Source organism: Lottia gigantea, assembly GCF_000327385.1.
Source record: "Lottia gigantea unplaced genomic scaffold LOTGIsca_2, whole genome shotgun sequence".
In the NCBI taxonomy this organism is placed as follows: domain Eukaryota; kingdom Metazoa; phylum Mollusca; class Gastropoda; family Lottiidae; genus Lottia; species Lottia gigantea.
The window spans coordinates 4,347,281-4,361,453 of NW_008708400.1; the positions used below are offsets into that span (position 1 = coordinate 4,347,281).

A 14,173-nucleotide genomic window follows, 5' to 3' on the forward strand; every position below is an offset into this window, starting at 1 on the left:
GCAAACTGATCATTGATGTGATCTAAATTAAAATCCAAATTAAAAGTACTGCTCAAATATGCCTATCTATTATTCTATATGTGTCAAGTCATAAATAACAAATTGTGGTACAAACAATCTATCATGTTTATAAACTATGTGGCAGAATAATCTAAACATCAAACATTTGTAAATATCAGTCTTGTACCTCTAAGGTCAAATGTCTGATAACTACTAGGGACCTTTAAGATGACTGAAGATGACAAAAGTGATGTCATGAAACATAACAAGTAATTTAAAACACCTGATGCCACATTGTTCAATTGTGATTACAACAGCCAAGTGATGATGATGTACATAAACAATATAACATATTTCAATCATACACAGGAATAATCCATTAACTCAGAACTTGTATACTCAACTAAATACTCAGGGTAACTTTGGTGACTGTCAAAAATCACCCAAATTTTAGGATCAAAGATGTCGTCAACACAGGAATCATAACATCTGCCCATTGCATCACTTTCTGGAAACAGCGGCGGTGGTTTACGGAATCCTCTTTGTCCACCAGTTGACTTCCCTACCAACACTTTTGACAAAAACATCTTGAGCAAGTTCTCTGGATCTTTCTTTCCAGAAGAATCGGGTGTGGAATTGCTTCGAGTTGCCACAGGTCTTTGAGGAGGGTCGTGGAAAGTAGTTTGTAAGGTTGAAAGAGATGAACTCTGGGATACTGTATTTTGTGTAAGATTTGGTACTAGGGTACTGAAGTAAGGGTATTGTAAATACGGGTTGGTGAGTTGTTGAAAATTTGTTGCTGGACAGTTGGGATTTGAGAGGAGTTGATGAGCAGGTGGAGGGATGTTCTGATGAGCTAAGTTGGAGTTCAAGCTTGGTGAAGAGAAAAATGGACTCTGATTATGAGCTGGGGGTGGTCTCCATGATGCACCTGGTTTATTTAACAAGATACCATTACAATAACTATTGACTCTAATACGACGTTTGGAACTGGCTCGTTTCTGCTGTTTGTAAGTATGGTAGTCTGTGTAGTCATGTGAGTAGCGAGCATTTCTGGCAAAATAACAACCTGAAAGTACACATTCAAATCGTTATCATCATCAATGAAATCTAAATGTAACACTACACAACGAAAATGAAAAAAAAAATGATGAAAAATGTGACATCTGTCTCAAAATGGAATTATAAAGTTATATTAAGTTAAAAATAACAGATAATCAAACCATATCCCCTAATTAACAGAAACATTCGGCTTCAATATAAATTTATACAAATGAGCTCAATTTTCCAAAACTAATTTACTATATCCTGCCATATCCTGTGGCTTAGGCAATTGTTGATGGTTTTTGTTTTTCACTTCAGATGGATCTGACTGAAGTACTAGGCCTGTGAGAACTTATCTTGTAAAAGTGAAAGTTTGTATTCCTAAAAATACATGAAAGTTATATGTACAGTGGTGTAACCTATATTCGTGCATATATGGTTTCAACACCGAATATCATCAAAATTAAAAAAAGGATATTTTTTTTATGTCTTAAATGTTTCCCCAGATATTCTACAAAATAATTAAAATTGGTTTGTTTCATGAGTAACCATAACCAACAAATGTGTCACCCATTTACGTGTAAAGTGTTAGATGGAATCCACTAGTTTGTCAGGTGATTTTGTTCACTGGAATATATAGCAGATGACACTTAGAATTCCAAATACAGCTGGGGATTATGAGGAAATTTGGCTGATAAAAAATGGTGACATTCAGTAATAACAGAAATCAGCCATTTTGTATAATTATGTTATAAGAAATAGATAATAAATTTAACATTGCTTTGAAACGATAGGAAGATGTTGAAGGTTGTTGTTGTAGAGATAACTCATGTTTATCAAAACAAGCAAATGCGGAGGGCATGCGAGGTCGCACATGTAAATTAATTATCATTTCCGGAGATGCACAAATTTAGGTTTGCATGATATTAGGTTAGGTTACTGTATCTATTTTTACCTTCTCCATAAAGAGTTCCATGTTTACCACATACTCTCCAATCAAAACCTTTTCTAGAAATAGCCTCAACACAATGTGACTGTGTTCCATGGAATAATTTCTCTTCATTTACATCTATACCATCATTTTCATGCAGCATTTCAATCTTTTTTCTTAAAAAAACATCAAATTGTATTATGAAAGGGAATAAACAAGCAGTTCTTGGACACCCTGTATACAGTTGTGTTATAAGTAACAAATTCATATTATATGGTTACTACTTTGATCACAAGACTTATTGCATAATGGTTGCTGGGGCACTGTTCTGCTGGCTCTTTACTACCTGTATTACTATTCACAATGAAAATCTGAGTTCACTCTTAAAAATTGACTCTGTCAGCTATATATTAATTTTACTTACAAAGCATAGTATTTCCACAGTGTTAAATTCTGTACTCTAGATATTCTATGTATATAACATCTTTTACCATCCATACTATCAAAAAACTTGATAGCTACATTCAGAAACTCTATTGAATCATTATCTAATTCTACCACTTTCAAAGTCTGTAACATATTGACGGCAAATTGAAAACTATATCAGCTTCATGACTGTTTATTTTGGATATATGTGCTATAATGTGATAACTGACATTTTTAGTATCTCCAAAATGTCAGCCAGACATTTTGGTCTAAAATATGGTAGCTTTTGAGTAATATTTTCATTTAATAACAACTAAAATGTTATCTTTCTACAGCAAACGCTAAGCAACATGTATAACAATTATTTCACAAGGATCCTGTCTACTATCACACATCCAAATATCCAAAAGCTCTAATAACTTGTGCTACTGTTCTTCCTCAAATGTGTTAACCTGTCAAGTAGTACAATCCTGGCATAGAAGTCACGTCCAAACTTCTCTAACTTAATCAATCAAGCTACACCATAGAATGTAAAATGCCTCTTAAACTTACTGATCTTTCATCAAATGGTTCCCAATGATCAGGAAGATCAGGATTTCTTGTTGGTTTTTTATCGTTGACAGAACTAGCTATCCATTCTCCTATATTCTCTATTTCTCTCTTTTCTAAAATATCTATCACCATTTCTGGTAGACTTTTCTTTAATTCACCTATAATATTTAAAATAAATTTTCACCTGCATTCAAACAACTGAAATTGAGTACTATTAATTGAGAATGCGAATGTGTAGACTAGAATTATCTTCAATATACATGTACATATATATATATTAATACTCTATCAAACTGACCACACCTGGTATATATATATTATGTTCACAAGAAGAGTATCATTTATGGACCTAAATTAGACACAATTTGGCATCAAAGTGCCGAAAATTTGCGTCTGTGGCGCACTAATTGAACAATTCATGGTCGAGTGTAAATTAAAGGTTTTCAATTGTTTATTCCTTGAATTATCACCCGAGTGAAAATTAACACCACCACCTCAACTGAAACGTTCTCATACCACTATATACTCTGCAATCGAATTCGCACCTACGGTCCGACCCCTTTTGAATAAATCCTGCGTACACCACTGGTCTCCCCCGCATTGAAAAAGCGATATGCGCCCCTGTTCACATCAAAATGTCTGCTTACCTATACTATAAGTACTTCCACATTCTTCTTTCAAACATTGCATTGATTTCTACAATACAAAACAAATGATATCACTATATTATTTGTATGAATGATACTTCTTGTGTGCGATATTCAATCTTAAATCAATCATACTTCTGAACACTCAAAACACATATTTTAAATACTAACATTAGAAAGAAAATAAAATTCAGTATCAAAAAATTGGAATGTGTACTTATACCATCCAGTCCCTGTGTATAATCTGAATCTGAGGATAAATGCTTAAATAAACTTTATTCAGAGGAAATGATGTATTAGCATCCATTATCGTTTTCCGCTCAAACCTCATTTGTTTCAAGGATTAGTGATTCATTTTGTGGAATGTGTAAAAGCATGGCATGAAATTATAATTGATTCATCAAATTCAACTATTGTACTTACTGTTTTATCCAATAACATTTTCTTAGCAAGATCTTGAACGCAAATATCACAGAAGCTATGACCTTTAACACAGTATATTACAAGTTTCAAGTTGGCTTTGGAGCACTTTATACAAAAATTTGCTAACACTTTAGGGATATCTTTGTCCTTTTCTGCATCAACAATTCCTGTAGACATTAGAACTGAGCTAGAATTACACCCACTATTGTCCATATAACGATAGCGTTTCCGAGGTGGTAGGCTATCTTGAGAAAGATCGGAACTTCGAGAAAGAACTGGGTTTAACTGAGTATCCTGTGCTGGGGAGAAAATTTCATCAATAAGAGAAGACAAAAGTTTATCATCACCGTAGTCTGTATTTGAAGTTGATTGTAAGCCACTGGAAGAGGTGTTTGGGGAAGGGTCTTGTAGAATTGTCACATTTTGGGCTTGAGCTCCTAAACCTGGTTGAAATGTGCACACATTCATTGACTGGTCAGATGGGACTGTTGAAGAATTCACTGGGAATTTTTGGTTTCTTGAATTATTTGACATGGACTGGTCCAAATTATTGACATTGTTTGTTGAACACGATGTCTGCGTTGTGGAATTCATTAGAACATCATTGGCCGAGCTAGTTAAACACTTATATTGACATTTAAATTGCATTAGTAAGTCTGCAACTAATAGAACATCATTGTTGGAATTATCAGATGCCAAAATAGTACCAGAATTACCAGCAACTGCAACTGTGTTCCCTTTGCAATCAGGATTGACAATAGGTGTGGTTACAGGAACAACTAAAGTTCTGTCCATATTGCCTGGTAACATCACAACATTGCCACTATTCTGTGTTGCTAGAATTGTTGAATTTGAGGTTGCTGGTACTTGTTGACTTTCATTTGAGATTCCATTTAATATTGATGCTACACTGAAATCAGTTGGAGCATTATGACTACTGTGAGATTGGTCTGTTGAAGCACCAGATTCTGAAAGACTTATTGCATTGTCACCCAGACCTAATATATTGCTGTTAGAATTACTTTGATTTAAATCATCTGCATTCTTATCAAGACTAGAAACAGTGTCTGTTTGACTGGGACCTGAGGCAGACACAGTGTCATTTGCTTTTTGATTATCTTGATCACCATATAAACAATAGGCTAAGCATGGGGAAATGCTGGGCACCAAGCCATTTCCAAACATATCCTCTAATGCCTTTTTCAGATCAGCTTCACAAGATGCTGGTGATGTTGGCAGTTGTACTACTGGTGTTCTTTGGACAGATCCATCACAAGCTGAATCCACAGCCACTGGATCTGTGACACTGTCACCAGGTACTGATGATGACACACCTACAAAAATAATATTAAAATAAATGGTTAATTAAATATTGATGAATCAAAATCAGTATGATTAATTCAAGTTAATTTAATTCAAGGACTTTGGCTTTCAAAATGTTGTATGGAGGAAAGTGAAGACATTAACAGAAAAAAACAATACCTGTACCACCAGTAGGTTCCAACTCTGATAGTACCAGGTAATCCCTAGTAAAAATCATGATACATCAAGAAATATTGTGATAAATACCTATACTATTATTATATATCAATGAAAATTGTTTATGAATTACCTTTATTTTCACCCTTGGTTTCTGATACAAATATGACATCATCATCTGGAACTGCTGGCTCTTCCTTTATAACTACCACATCATCATAATCATCAGCTTCATCTGCAATAATAATATCAATTATCAAATAGCCCAGTTTCATCAATAATGATATCAAAATAGCATCAATCTCATCTACAATATTATCAATTATCACACCTAGTTTCATATTCTATAATAATGAAAATACCTACATATCACAAAGTTTCATCACCTAAAAATCATCAAAATATCATCATAACACTTATTTCATCAGCAATTATGATTTCATATTATCATAACACCTAGTTTCATCTGCAATACTAACATTTCTTATCAAAACATCCAGTTTTACAAATAATGACATCAAAATATCTTGAATGCATCTACAATATTATCAATTATCACACCTAGTTTCATCTTCTATAATAATGAAAATACCTACATATCACCTAGTTTCATATTCTATAATAATGAAAATACCTACATATCACCTAGTTTCATATTCTATAATAATGAAAATACCTACATATCACCTAGTTTCATCTTCTATAATAATGAAAATACCTACATATCACCTAGTTTCATCTTCTATAATAATGAAAATACCTACATATCACCTAGTTTCATCTTCTATAATAATGAAAATACCTACATATCACCTAGTTTCATCTTCTATAATAATGAAAATACCTACATATCACCTAGTTTCATCTTCTATAATAATGAAAATACCTACATATCACCTAGTTTTATCACCTAAAAATCATCAAAATATCATCATAACACCAAGTTTCAACAAAAACATGATATCAAAATATCATTAAGATATAATTAGTATCATCTATAAAATACAAAATATCATCAAATTTACGATCTTTGTATTAAAAAAATCTGATATACTGGTAAAGAGTAAATTGGGCTAGATTACACTGTGTTCACAACAAAGTTATGCAGACATAGTTTTTTGAGTTGAATAACAACAATGTCCATATCATAATAAATGTGTATTAAAGACGGGTTTCCTTATTTTGTTTAGTGGCAATTTAAGCAAACTATTTGATTGCTTAGTGTTTCTAATGAATTATCATGTATTCCTAATCACATCATTTAGTTCTTATTGCTTATAATAAGGAGTTTTAACAAATCAAAAATGTCCATGTATGTACAGTCTGGATATAAAAGACTTTTTGACCTTTCTTGATCGGTCACTCATTGAAATTCTGCTGGTAATTCTCTTTTAACTTTTAGCTCATTATGAAATAATTATAGACATATGAGACAAACTGGTATTTTTCCAAGTCGTTAGAACACCTCTATGTTCTATTCATATAAGTATTAGCATTTTCATTTTCATAAATGAAAATAAGGGAACCCATCTTTAAAAGAACACAAACATATCATATGCCAATATTCAACTAATGGATATCTTTAATAGAAAATTCTGTATGTAGTCAAGGTGTGTGTTTGTTTCAGATATATATTTCTTAAACCTGATTTCTATTGACCTGAAACATACATTATGCAAGTGAAAATTTTACTTAATTTGAAATTTGGTGCAAAAGGCAAGATATTAAATTCATTATCACTGTTGTCAAAGAGCACCCTGATTCCAATTCATTCTTTATCTGACACACTAATGCCAATGTGTAATTTGATAAAATTATAAAGGCCAAAGTGGCAACAGTCTAATTATACCAACCAAGACACCATTAATATTCTCATGTTCATAACTCAAATAACTGGGCTGTTATCAAAACATGTTTCCACCTTTAAAAATGTATGCAAGAATGTTAGATACCTAAATACAAAAAACATTATTGTCTTCTAAAATTTCAGATAGAAATTATGCTGGTACCGGTACCTAAAATTAATCTTATCAAGAGGGAAAGGAAAATATTCAATTAAACCACAATATCAAGGCTTAGCTGGGTGTAATATATAAAGGTATGCCTATAATTGTCAGTAATTGATCCACTAAAATGTTCATTATGCTGCATTGTCATTGAGGACTATCAATGGATATATACTTCTGGATAATCCTATTCTGTTTTTCTTGGAGAAAGAGAATTGCTGAAACGATTCAAAATACTCTACTGCTCACAATTAAGGACACATGAATTTCTTAACAGAGTATAAGATCCTGAAAATCAACAGTTACAAGACCTACATGAGTTTATAACAGGATATCCTATTTTCCAGCATACATTTATCATAATTCATAAACTGGGTGGAGTGCCTCTTTAAGCTAGCCTGGTAATATCAATATCGGTCATATAGACCAAAATAACAGTCAGACTTCATAGCCAAAATCTCAAAAAAATATACCTTCTGACACCACAAATATAGGGTTGTCTTCTGTAGTAGCCATTCTTCCAATGAGCTATGGCAAAATATATCATGAAAATTCCATTTTAAGGCGTATTTTCACTCGAATTATTAGCCAAATATCTCGAGATTCGGAGAAGTAGTCAGGGTTGTCATGCCTGTATTGTTGTTTCTCTTGTAATGACAATTCACCAGTTAATCCCGACTACATCGATTCAGGAAAATATTTACAAGTATGGTGGCCAATGAATGTAATTATACTCATAAAGGCGTATCGCCTATAATAAAGTGTGGATTTTGCTGAGTAATGCGTAACCGCCTTTGCGGATTGTAGAAAAGTTTCCCTCAATTAGTTGCGTAAACCGTATTTTTAGCCCAATAACACCCCGAATATCTCTAGTCTATCACATATTCAGAAATATGCATTTTTTTACCCCACAAAATTAACCGTAGGTCTATATTTGAGGACAGTTTTAATATTATCCAGGATATGAACGCATTATGAGGAATTGTAAAGAATGCAATGATATGTAGCCTGGATTTCTATATCGCTCTATAATATGTATTGTAATATGTTGACCTACCATAGTATATAGTAGGTAAATTTGTAACTTAACAATCTATCAGGATATTAGCAAGTAAAAAAGGGAGTGGGTGAGGAGGGCCAATTTCCCTCACCACCATTTATGGTAAATCATAAATTGATAACCATGACTCAAATTATAATCATTTCTAAAATCCCCGAAGCCAAAATCTTTTCAAAACCAAATCAAAGCAATTCACTTTAAAAACTTTCTGAAAAATTGGGTGGAGTTTTTGCTGTTTCGAAGTTCTGAATGCTACCACGACATGTTGACATTAAATCATACAAAAATCATTATTAGTTTATATTGACTTATTTTTTTTTTAAACTCGGTTTCTCAATTGACGACCTCCAAATGACTTCCTCCAATACAACTACACACGTCACAACTATCTTTACGTTTTTCTGTAATATCAGACAAATATTTTTATATCTAAAAATGTAAAAAGGTAATATTGCTTTAATCTTTAGTCACTTTTTAAACAAGTTTTTGTAGGGGGTAGGGTTAAGAGGTCTTGATTGTTTGGTGATTTCTAGTTGTAACGGGGTTCTTTCTTTGGAAGAGGATATATTAATAGACTAGCTTTACATATACAAGTTTATTTACAGACGTCATTTGATAACTTCATAATTCTGTTTGTAGAAACTCTTTAACCGTTCAAGTGAACAAAACTCTGAAATATATTTACAATTAGGTGAATAAATGAAACAAGTAATAATATTATATACAGGAAAAGTAATGAATAAATAAATAAATAAATAATTACCCTAAGTCCTAGAAGTTTCCTTATTATAAAATATTAAATTTCCTATCTTTCCTGTTTGACTCAAACTGAACAACTGTGTGACACTGAGGTAACAAAATGAACATAAATGACAACCAATGAACACTAATGACTAAGACAAAATTCAATTAAAAACAACTCAGTACATATAAACAAACACAAGGACATACACCAACTGAGCAACATACACCAACTGAGCAACATACACCATACAACATATATAGACCAACTATATACACTATTACATAGTCTTTTTTTAGGAACTGGAAACGAAGGTTGAGGCTGAAGCGTGTTTTCCGAAGAAATGTCGTTATACTTACCTGAAGATGCTGGAGTCTCATCTATGGTTTGTGTGAAGTCTTGAGAGTCTGGAGGGGAAAAATTAGAAACAGTAGAAGAAGATCTGGGTTTAGGAATAGGTTTACCACTACTGCTAATCGGAAGTAAAAGATTTCTATGTAATGTACGTTGTGAATCTGTTCCTTGTTTTTGGACAATATAAACAGGAATACTAGTATCAGGTTTATCAACAACTGTGTAGGGAACATCTTCCCACTTATCTGCCAATTTCTGTTTCCCCCTTATGCTGACATTCCTTACCAATACCAGATCACCTACCGTTAGTGCTGATCCTCGTTGACTTACATCATATAACATCTTCTGTTTATGTTGTGCCAGACTGATATTATTTTGTACAATGTTGTAAGCTGATGATAACCTGATTTCAAACGTTGTGCAAATAAAGTATGTGAAATGGTTGAATTATCTGATGAAATTCCAAACAATATGTCCACCAATAATTTAGGATGACGACCAAACATCAAGAAATAGGGACTGAAATTTGTTGTTTCATGTCGAGTCGAATTATATGCATATAGAAGCAACGAAACATGGTCTTTCCAATTGACTTTCTGTTCTGAAGTCAACGTACCCAACATATTTAGAAGTGTGCGGTTGAATCGCTCAGTTAAACCATTCCCCATTGGATGATATGGAGTGGTACGTGATTTTTTAATGTTCAGAATAGCACAAACCTCCTTGATAATTGAACCTTCGAAATTTCTTCCTTGATCTGAATGCAACCGCAAAGGAATGCCATAAGGAAGAATAAAGTTGTTAAGTAATGCTCTGGCTGTAGTCTTAGCAGATTGGTTTTTGGTGGGCACAGCAACAGCAAATTTAGTGAAGTGATCAGTAATCACCAATATATTTTCGATGCCACCCTTAGAGGCTTCAAGAGACAAGAAGTCCATACAAACGAGCTCCAATGGCTCAGACGATTGTATACTAACTAAAGGTGCACGTTCTGGAAGATTCGGGGATTTACGTCGTATACACCTATCACAAAATTTAACTTTGTTCTCAACAGATTTCGTCATACCTGGCCAGAAAAGATTTTAACAACCCCAAAGTTCTTTCCCTTCCCATATGCCCAACTCTGTCATGAACATAAAATAAAACATCATCCCTAAAATGTTCTGGGACTAACATCTGTAAAACTGGTTCAGATCCATCAACTGATTGAACTTTACGATGTAAAATTCCATTCTGAATAACCAGAGAATCAAAATTACGTAGAATGGCTTTCGATTCCTTATCTAAAGAACTTAAGAACTTTTTATCTGGACAAATACCACTCTTTACCAAATCAATGACATTACGAATATGGGCATAATCAAGCTGCGATTCGCCAATCTTCGAACTCTCTATAAACGAAGAAGATAGACTTTGTGATGTTGGAGTTGCTGCAAGATAAGAATCGACAACCTCAACTGACATACAAAGAGTTTCAATTTTACCAACATCCATATTATGATAATTTGCTACAGCTGAAACCACTGCTGAATCAACACACACAGGAGATCTGGATAATGTATCAGCGACGACATTATTCACACCGGGAAGGTATTCAATTGAAAAATTGTACGCTGACAACTCAGCCAACCACCTGTGCCCTGTGGCGTCTAATTTCGCTGTAGAAAGAACATATGTCAACGGGTTATTGTCTGTCTTTACCAAGAATTTATTCCCATACAGATATTCATGAAACTTCTTAGTAACAGCCCACTTAAGAGCTAAGAATTCTAGTTTATTTGCTGGATAGTGTTGCTCCGATTTAGATAACGAACGACTTGCATAGGCTATCACTCTGCGCTTGCCATTCTGGGTTTGATATAACACTGCTCCAAGTCCCGAACAAGATGCATCCGTGTGCAATTCAAATGGCTGGGAAAAATCAGCAAATCCTAGAACTGGGGCTGATGTAAGACATTGGATTAGGTCAGTAAAGGCCTGCTGCTGCTCTGCTCCCCAAACAAATTCACCTGAATTTAAAGAAGATTTGCGTTTTCCACGCTTACGTTTCCCCGGATTATCACCAGAAAGGAGGCAAGTTAGTGGTCGTGCAATAGACGCATATCCATCCACAAACCTACGGAAATATCCACAGAAACCTAAAAAACTTCTTACCTCATCAACATTTCGAGGAACTGGCCATTTTAACAATGCCGAAATCTTCTCCGGGTCTGTGTGCACTCCGTCTTCTGAAATCACATGTCCCAAATACTTTATCGAAGATTGCAGAAAAGAACATTTGGAAGGCTTTAACTTTAAATTATGTTGACGAAGACGCTGAAAGACAGATTCCAAACGTGAGAGGTGTTCAGAAAAGGTTTTACTAAATACAATGACATCATCTAAATAAATTAAACAACTTACGAGATTTAAATCCCCCATACAACGCTCCATCAAACGCTGGAACGTTGCCGGCGCATTCGTTAATCCGAAAGGCATCGAGTTGAATTCGTAAAATCCAAGCGAACCTGTCGTAAATGCTGTTTTGTACTTGTCCTTCTCAGCAACTTCACATTGCCAGTACCCACTTTTCAGATCCAAACAACTGAAAAATCTACCTCTATGTAAAGAATCTAATGTTTCTTCAATTCGGGGCAGGGAATAAGCATCTTTGATTGTTTTAGAATTAAGCTTCCTATAATCTATGCAGAATCGTAAAGAGTTATCTTTTTTTCTTACCAACACAACCCCAGAAGAAAATGGCGAAGATGAAGGACGAATCACACCCGCAGCTAACATGTCCTTGAGATGTTGCTTCACCTCCTGATACATGGACGGGGGTATCCTACGATGCCGTTCCTTAAAAGCAACATTATCTGTTAAGTTGATCTCATGCTGAATAAGATCAGTTTTTCCCAACTCTAAATCTGTTTCTGCAAAAATATCCTTATACTTGCAAAGGAGCTCCCTTAATCTGAATCGTTCTTCTTCAGTAAATGCATTATCTAAAGATTCAAGGTTGAACTTGACAGCAAAATCGTGTGCATCAGAAACAATCGGATCAACTATCTGAACTTGCTGTAAATTGCAACAAACAGATTTCCCTGGGATAGTGACCGTTTTGTTAGACGAATTTTGAACCCTCACCTTAAAGCGTTTGGTTGGCTGTGATGAAAAACGACTTTGAACAATACCTGGTAAGACATGTAAAGAACTTGGTGTCGAAATATCGTTGGAAACGAAAAAATGACAACCAGGAACAGGACTTGAAACATTTGCTGAACATGATATGAAAGTAGTAGAATTCGGATATACCCTTACAGATTTATTGGTTTTAACTGGAAAAACTTTAAAACTTTCGCCCTTCTGTGTGTTAAGGAAAGAAATAGCAGATTTCCATGAACTATCGAGACCTTGGATATCTTCACTTGGGATTCTATCCAAAATATTGGTTCCAATCACAATAGGCACCTCTCTATTAACTCTCGAAGATGGAATAACCAGAAATAATGCTGAAATGTATAAACTAGAGAAAGGTATGTGGAAAGGAACTTCAATATAACCACTGTACAGTAAACTATGACCACCTGCCAGGCGTATGTCTAAAATATCACCCAGAGGATATAAGGGGTACTCTGAAAGGTACGAATTGTAATAAAAAGTATCAACAGTTGACACCATTGACCCAGTGTCCAACAAAGCAAAAGTACTTTTATCTGCGATGTCCACTCGCGTAACATTTGCCTTACCCACTAAACCATCTAGTCTTATCTTGGGACTCGAACGTTGCAAATTAGGACCTACTGTCTGTCCCCCGGAGAAGGCCCTTGGTGGTTTAAAGGACAATTTATTCGCTTATGTCCTGGTTGCTGACACTGCCAACACGTAAAAGCTGTGTTAGACCTGAACTGCCCATTAATAGGTACAGTTGATGATAATGCAGTGGGGGGTTGTAACAGATTAGATGATGCACAAGTCACAATATTTGGAAAAGATTGCGATTGATTTTGAGGCCTGTACCGCTGTTGATTGTAAAACCTTGGTTTTGAAAATGAAGTCTCCAAAGTATTTACTCTATTAGATATACCCTTAATGTCAGTCCGCAACAACTCCAATTGCTGTATGCTACTGGCCAACGTCACAGCGGAAATACCTGGTGCTGAAACTGCTGGAGCTCCCCGAATTATGCCTTGCTCTAACTCGGTTTGCCTCACAGATAAAGTCAATGCCTCAAAAGACATATCCATGTCCAATAAATGGCGAGTGCATGTTCGTACAGCACTATTACTCAAACCTGTCCAAAACCTATGTTTTAAAATATGTGATGCAGCCGGTTCCGATAAGATATTTTAACTGTAAAACAATGTGTTGTAGTCTTACCGCCCACGTCGAAGTGGATTCTGTTTCCTTCTGAGAAGCTGCATATAACTTGGTCATAAGGGACTCGGCAGATAAAATTTCTCCAAAAAGTGGTTCCAAACTTGACACAAGTTGATCTATAGTCTGTGGATTCAAACTTACCAACAATTG

The 14,173-nt window shown here is 34.7% G+C and overlaps 2 protein-coding genes across 2 annotated transcripts in view; both read right to left on the minus strand.

The window, feature by feature from the left end:
• Window positions 1–359: 359 nt before the first annotated feature.
• LOTGIDRAFT_103869 (hypothetical protein) lies at window positions 360–2,473 on the minus strand (the record flags this gene model as incomplete). The annotated part of the gene is made up of 4 exons (XM_009053400.1): window positions 360–601; window positions 992–1,069; window positions 2,000–2,151; window positions 2,400–2,473. The coding sequence occupies 4 exons, from the start codon at window positions 2,471–2,473 to the stop codon at window positions 360–362; spliced, it is 546 nt and encodes a 181-aa protein (XP_009051648.1).
• Window positions 2,474–9,176: 6,703 nt separating this feature from the next.
• LOTGIDRAFT_152903 (hypothetical protein) overlaps window positions 9,177–14,173 on the minus strand; it is a gene marked incomplete at both ends in the record, with an annotated part of 7,007 nt that continues 2,010 nt past the window's right edge. Inside the window, 4 exons of the mRNA XM_009053401.1 lie at window positions 9,177–9,238; window positions 9,670–9,717; window positions 12,838–13,278; window positions 13,797–13,872. Coding sequence (XP_009051649.1) covers window positions 9,177–9,238; window positions 9,670–9,717; window positions 12,838–13,278; window positions 13,797–13,872 — 627 coding nt within the window. The remainder of the gene's footprint in view (window positions 9,239–9,669; window positions 9,718–12,837; window positions 13,279–13,796; window positions 13,873–14,173) is intronic.